We start from the raw sequence: 6,425 nt of genomic DNA, 5'->3' as shown, positions 1-6,425 counted from the left end.
TGACAAAGGGCACACAGGGGAGGGACCACCCGTATGTTGGGAGGTCACACACATCTCTTCTTGACCACGATGGCGGCAGGCCCCTCGGCCTCGTGCCCAGCACAGGCTTAGCTGCGGGCCTACTAGAGGTAAAGCCAACTTGGGGTGTCCCCCTTTCCAAGAGGCTTCTTAGGTTGCACATCCTCTGCCTTCCTAACGAGGAGCTCTGGTTTTGATGCCCACTGTGCTATCAGGAAAAATCCCCCCTGAGTTTCTGTGTGGTTCAGCAAGAGAACAGGGCAGCAGACTGGCCCTGTAGGCGCTTCTCAAGAGGCCGGCTGGAAAAGTGCTCAGGAAACACGTCATTTGCCTTCCTGGAGTGACTTGTGTGCATCTTGAGTGGTGCTGGTAACAGTGTTGCCTCCTCTGTCTCTTCCAGTGGCATACCCGGATTGTGTGTGTGCGTGGGAAGTCAGCGATGAGCTCGGTGGCAGTTTTGAGCCAGGAGAGCTTTGCCAAACACCGCAGTGGCTTGACGCAGCAGCAGGTGAAAGGTGAGAAGACACAGCTGAGTTCCTGTGATGTGCCTCTAAATGGAGACTGCGCAGGCAAGGTTCCTTGCTGTTAGCCAAGCTCGCTCCATGCCTCCGGCTCCCCCTAAGTGTCCAGGCACGGCGTTCGCCATTCCTAGGCTGGCGGCCTGCCAGACTCTGGCTTTCCACCAACAGGAGCACATCGGTGGTGCTGCACAGTGCCGGGCCAGGCGGAGGCAAGCCTCAGATCTTCACAGAGCTCTGGCTAGCAACGCTGTCAGCCGTGGGGCAGGGCATGTGCAAGCAGGGGTCATTGGGCTGCAAGAGAGCCTTGTGGGATCAGTGTGCTGGATTGTCACTTCCTCCTCTGCTCAGCCAGGTGCTGGGGAAAGTCAGTATAACCGTATTGGCTGACTCACTGATGGGTCTCGGCACCCATTCTCCAGCTGCGAGCTGGCCCGCTTGGCACAGACCAGTGCCCAGCTGAGTCGAACATAAGCTACAGGCTTTCCCTGGACTCTGCCCCAACTAGAGTGCTTCTGCTTCTCTCTGCCTTCTTCCTGGGCATGTGTCTGTCTTGTCCCCTTCTGACCTACAGCCTTGCTGTGTCCCTTTGATTTCTTTCTGCTTGGCCTGTTGTCCCCTGATGAAGCTCCTCTCAACAAAGCTGGCGATAATGTGCTGTGTTTGCTGCCACCATTCACTTGCACGGTTGCTTCCTGCATCCATAGCGGCACCTACTGCAGTCTGTGCTGTGCTGAGCTCAGCTGAGCTCCAGACTCGGCTGCTCTCCACAAGCATAACTGTAGCAGGGTGAACAGTAGTGCACAAGTCCTTTGTTGTCCCTCTTTGATGATGCCTCAATAGAGTTGCACTGCCTATGAATGGGGACGTTTCTGTGGGGACAGCATCTCATTGGCCTTGTTTGCTTCACCCCAGTAACAGCTTTAAACTCGGAAGAAGAGAAGGATCCTCCCACCTACGAGGAAGCCTTCCCTGCGCTCCCTGAGAAAGCACCATGTTTGGAAGCTGCCCGGGAACCTGCTGGGCCCTGGAGCAAAATCCGGCCAATAAAGGCTTCTGTCATCACTCAGGTTGGTGGGAGTGGGTGTCTTATCTCCCTCCTTTTCATCCCTCCAAAAAGTAGGTGAAGCGAAGCTTTCCCTGGAGTATGAAATCCCTTAGTGTGCCAGAGTAACTGCCTCTTTGCTGTCCTTTGCCCTGGGGCACAAGGAAGACTGCGGCTGAATGCTAGGACGGCTCTGGAGGGGGAGGGATGTGTTGAAAACTGCCCAGACAAAGCTCTGCATCCCTGTTGCACAGTCAGCTGGAACAGGCCTGAAGGGAGGATTGCAGAGGGAGGCACTGACAATCAAAAGCACACTGACACCTTGCTGTGCCCTGCTTGTGTCTGTCCCGTGGCTGAGCAGGTGTTCCATGTGCCACTGGAGGAGAGGAAGTACAAGGACATGGATCAGTTGGGAGAAAGCAAGCAGGCCAAGATCTGCCTTGACATCATGCAGAAGACGGGAGCTCACCTGGAGCTGTCTCTCGCAAAGGACCAGGGCCTTTCGATCGTGGTCTCTGGCAAGCCGGAAGCAGTCACGAAGGCTCAGCAGCAGATTGTCGCTCGACTGCAGACTCAGGTGAGGGCATCTAACTGTTTCTGCCTTCGTCTTTGCTCTTCCCCAAGACTCGCAAATGCTTTGAGACCCTTGGGCCCATGTGCTTGTAAGCCAAAGAGGTGTGTTGTTACATGACTAATTCAGCTTTGCCATACGTTTTCAAAGCACCCAATTGGCAATTTGGAATGGGAATGAGGCTTAAAATAGGGTTCCAAGGTAATTACAGGCCGTGGTGTTGCATGAAGCGTGGAGTCTGCGATCTCTGGAACATTTGAGTTGCAACCAGTGACTTTGTGCTGAGGTGCTGGTGCTGGAGGGGGTGCAGGAGTAGTAGTGTGTAGGAGGAGTAGGAGGGCAAAGCTAGTAGTGTGTGAGAACAGGACTGTGCTTTTCCTGAAGCCCTTCAGAGGAGAACGTGGAAGGCTGGGAGAAAGAAAAGTAGAGAAAAGGAAGTCCTGCCAAAAGCCAAAAGCTTTGGGTCAGGGTTCTGCCTTGTGTAGCTCAAGGCACACTGGTAAGGAGCCACAACCCTGTTGTTTCGGTTGCTTCAGTCCTCTAGGTTTTGATCTCTTACCTTAAGGTTCTCGAGCTCATAGTCAAGGTGGTAGCTCTTGTTAGGATGTATCGCAGCCAGGTGTTGCAGTGTGTTTTAAAGTATAATGCCAAAGGTAGGTAATGCGATGTTAATACCATGTCTGCTTAGTGCTGTTCAGCCCCTGTGTCATACCCTGCCAGAGGAAAGAGAAAGGAACGAAACCCTACATCCACAATGTGCATCTGAAAAATCAGTTCAGGTCGTACCGCCATAGATCCGTGAGCCACTGTTCCCAAATATACCTCCTACTGCCCTGGCCCCAGGTCTGGAAGGTGTGTCTGTATTCCAGCTTCTCTTAGGCTTGGCTGGCTTCAGGACAGGAACACAGAGCTGAAAAGTCACACCGAGTGATCTTTTCTTCATCTTTTATTTTTCCATTATAGCTTGAATGTTCATTGTCTGATTGCTGTTAGTGGTTACCTAATCACAGGGACCAGGAGCACGATAGCAGTCATCAGCTACCAGACCTGTACAAACTCAGTGAGAAGGGAAGAAGTCAGGAAGCCCTTGTATAGACCAGCCCTTTAATGGTAGATTGAGAAGGACCCCTTTTGCATGTGGGGCCTTCTAGAAGCAGTCCCAGGAGCAGCACGTGCTACACTTGAAGACACCTTAGCACTTAAGTAGCGGTGAGCATCTGCTAGCTGCCTGCCTCCTGCAGTAGGTTTCTGGTGTTGAATTTCTCTTTCCTAGGAGTCATACTGTATGTCTTGTTCTCTGTAGCCTTGGCAGCAGGTGTCAGAGTTCAGATAAACTCCAGCTGTGCGCTGTCATCTCAGTTGTTGTCTGGTGTCTTACACTGGAGGAGAGGCACCTCCTCGTCTGTGTCGGAAGGCCTTTGCTAATTCAGGGTACCGCTCCTGTGCAAACAGAAGGGTTTTGAGGGAACGGTGGGGTCTATACTCCTGGCACGGAGGCGCTGTAGATCAACTGGTACAGTGTCAGCCCTCAGACAGAGTGTGCTGGGAAGGCGTTGTGTTTGCTCTGAGGAGCAGTACCACTGAGCAGCGTCTACCTTGCTTTCCCTGGCTCTGTTCCTGTGGATCTGCCAGTGCAGGCAAGGCTTCTCACAGATGCTTGGTTCTTCTGCTGCAGGCTTCAGCAACAGTTGCCATCCCCAAGGAGCACCACCGTTTTGTCATTGGAAAGAAGGGTGAGAAGCTGCAGGACCTGAAGCTCAAAACTGCAACCAAAATGCAGGTCCCCCGCCCAGATGACCCCAGCAACCAGATCAAGATCAGCGGCACTAAAGAAGGGATTGAGAAGGCCCGGCACGAGATCCTGCTTATCTCCGCTGAGCAGGTACCTCAGTACTGTGATCTCTCTCATGGCATTGGCTGCTCAGCCATTTTGCTTCCCCGTGGTGTAGTCGGAGTTTGCAGCCACCGTGGCTACAGTCAGTGGCTAACGTTCGCCTGAACGGAGACGTATGCTGTGCCACTCGCTGGCTGTGTGAGCACCGCTGCCAGGTCCTGAAACTTCTTGTGCTGCGTTTTGTCCATCTCTGAAGCCAAAACAAGCATTTGATAGTTGAAGCGACGCGTCTTAGGTGCCAGCTGAGATAAGGCAGGAGATCACAGGGGTGAATATCGTAAACAAGGAGCAGCAGCAGCAACCGTATTTGTAGATTGAAAGAGGTGGAGATCTACAAGCCCGCAAACTGAGAAGGTTGCTTGGGCCAGAGTGTCAGGCAGGACAGCCCTGGGAACTTAGCTGTGCCTGGCAGAGACTGTAATATAGAGGGCAGTTCCCACCAAGGTCTGTTGTGGGCTCTTCCAGGGTAAGCGTGCCGTGGAGCGGCTGGACGTGGAGAAAGTGTACCACCCTTTCATTGCTGGCCCTTACAACAAGCTGGTGAGGGAGCTCATGCAGGACACAGGGACGCGCATCCACATTCCTCCACCCAGTGTCAACAAGACCGAGATTGTCTTCACCGGAGAAAAGGAGCAACTAGCCCAGGCTGTGGCTCGAGTTAAGAAGATCTATGAGGAGAAGGTACGGATGGTCCATAAAGCTTCCCACCTTCCCCTGGCACCTGCTCCTAGGCACTCTTCCCTTCTTGTTCTACTTTTGTGCATCCCTCTGTTGCACCTGGCTCAGCAGCCCTTGCAGTACATGACCCCGAATCCTACCGTTTCCTCACTCGGCAGAGTGGGAGCTGGGCTGATACTATCCGGGAGGTGACAGATTTCTCGCTTTTCTGTATCATGGGACTTAGCAGGCCACCAAGAGCTCCCCTGGCTCTTGTTCACACCGGTGCTACTAAGGAAGGAAAGAAGTGTGAAGTCTGCAGTGGTGGCCAGCTGACAGTATCAAAGTTGCTACCTAAGTAGAAGTTGCTGAAGAGCGAATGTCACTCCAGTTTATTTCCCACAGCCAACGCTGCTGTGAATATCCTTGTTGTGGGTTGCTGGGCTGTTTGTCCTCGTGGTTAGGTCTGTATTTGTACCGGTCTGGATTTCAACAATCGGCTTATAGCCTGCACAGTGTTGCATCACGGCACTGCCTGGGAGACGGCTGGGAGTTGAACCCTGTTGTCCAACGGGGGGACGGGGGGGACGACAACGACATGCCTGTGTGTGCGTGTGGTCTCTTCCATGCCGTGTCCCAGGGAGCTTGACACAGCATGCTAGTTTTGTACTTCCCCTGTGAATTTTTGAGCACAAGGCTTTCTGTAGGCAGGGGCCCAAGGGGTGCTAGGGTACTGCCGAGCCACTGTGCTCAGCTTGGCTTTGCTCTTTGCTGGGCGCAGAGTCTGACTGCATCTTGTGCCTCTTCCTGTCGCTCTTGTCCTTCCCCGCCCCCTTGTGATTGACGCCTCAGTGTCTCTGCCCCTACAGAAAAAGAAGACTACTACTATTGCAGTGGAGGTGAAGAAGTCCCAGCACAAGTATGTCATCGGCCCCAAGGGGAATTCCCTGCAGGAGATCTTGGAGAAGACTGGAGTCTCTGTCGAGATCCCACCCATTGACAGTAGCTCGGAGACGCTGATACTGCGAGGCGAGCCTGAAAAACTGGGGCAAGCATTGACTGAAGTCTATGCAAAGGTACTGACAAGATGGGCTAGGCCTCCTTTGAAGGTCCCATGAAGATACATTTGTGAGCACTGACGGGTGTAGCGGGGGTGCTCTCTCTTGGGCCATTAGAGGTGCAGCTTAGAAGTCAATACCGGAGGTGCAGCATGGGAATTGGAACTGAATTGTTGTGAAGGCCTCTTCCAGTTTGTCCATCAAACAGCTTCTCTGTTTTTCTGTCTCTCAGGCCAACAGTTTTGCCGTCTCCTCGGTCTCTGCCCCCTCTTGTCTTCATCGTTTCATTATTGGAAAGAAAGGACAGAACCTGGCCAAAATAACTCAGCAGATGCCAAAGGTATGGATGAGCTGGTTAGCTTAGCACCCCCGGCGTAGAAAAAGGTTTAGTCCAGATCACTCGTCACGGGAGAGAGAGGTGTATTCTAGCGTGGGTAAACCCAGGGGGAAATGACACAGATCTTTGCTGTTCAAGGGAACCCTCTCTTTTACTGCTGCAAACACTGCTCATCCTATGTTATTGTCATGGGTTGAGCCCTTCCAAGGAAGCTTTATGTGGTGCTGTTTTGAGAACTGATGTAGCAGGATACCTGGAAATGCTGAGTGCAGCAAGGCTTCTCCCTGGTGAGTTAGACGGTATCTAGATAAAGGCTAGATGAGTAAA

The 6,425-nt window shown here is 52.8% G+C and overlaps 1 protein-coding gene across 1 annotated transcript; it reads left to right on the top strand.

The window, feature by feature from the left end:
- The first annotated feature begins 457 nt into the window (after positions 1-457).
- On the top strand, positions 458-5,836 carry LOC121082037 (vigilin-like). The gene is made up of 6 exons (XM_040581376.1): positions 458-533; positions 1,452-1,606; positions 1,943-2,158; positions 3,828-4,034; positions 4,512-4,727; positions 5,573-5,836. The coding sequence occupies exons 1-6, from the start codon at positions 458-460 to the stop codon at positions 5,819-5,821; spliced, it is 1,119 nt and encodes a 372-aa protein (XP_040437310.1). The 3' UTR covers positions 5,822-5,836.
- Positions 5,837-6,425: the final 589 nt, after the last annotated feature.

The sequence above is a fragment of the Falco naumanni genome, unplaced genomic scaffold, assembly GCF_017639655.2.
Source record: "Falco naumanni isolate bFalNau1 unplaced genomic scaffold, bFalNau1.pat scaffold_179_arrow_pat_ctg1, whole genome shotgun sequence".
Lineage (NCBI taxonomy): Eukaryota > Metazoa > Chordata > Aves > Falconiformes > Falconidae > Falco > Falco naumanni.
Note: the sequence above shows the minus strand (reverse complement) of the source record. Positions and strands in the feature narration are given on the sequence as shown.

Bases quoted from the DNA above. Each gene is read 5' to 3' on its own strand.
- LOC121082037 (XM_040581376.1), top strand. From the start codon at position 458: ATGAGCTCGGTGGCAGTTTTGAGCCAGGAGAGCTTTGCCAAACACCGC. The intron at 2,159-3,827 runs GTGAGGGCATCT...CTTCTGCTGCAG, and splicing joins TCGCTCGACTGCAGACTCAG to GCTTCAGCAACAGTTGCCAT. The intron at 4,035-4,511 runs GTACCTCAGTAC...GGGCTCTTCCAG, and splicing joins TGCTTATCTCCGCTGAGCAG to GGTAAGCGTGCCGTGGAGCG.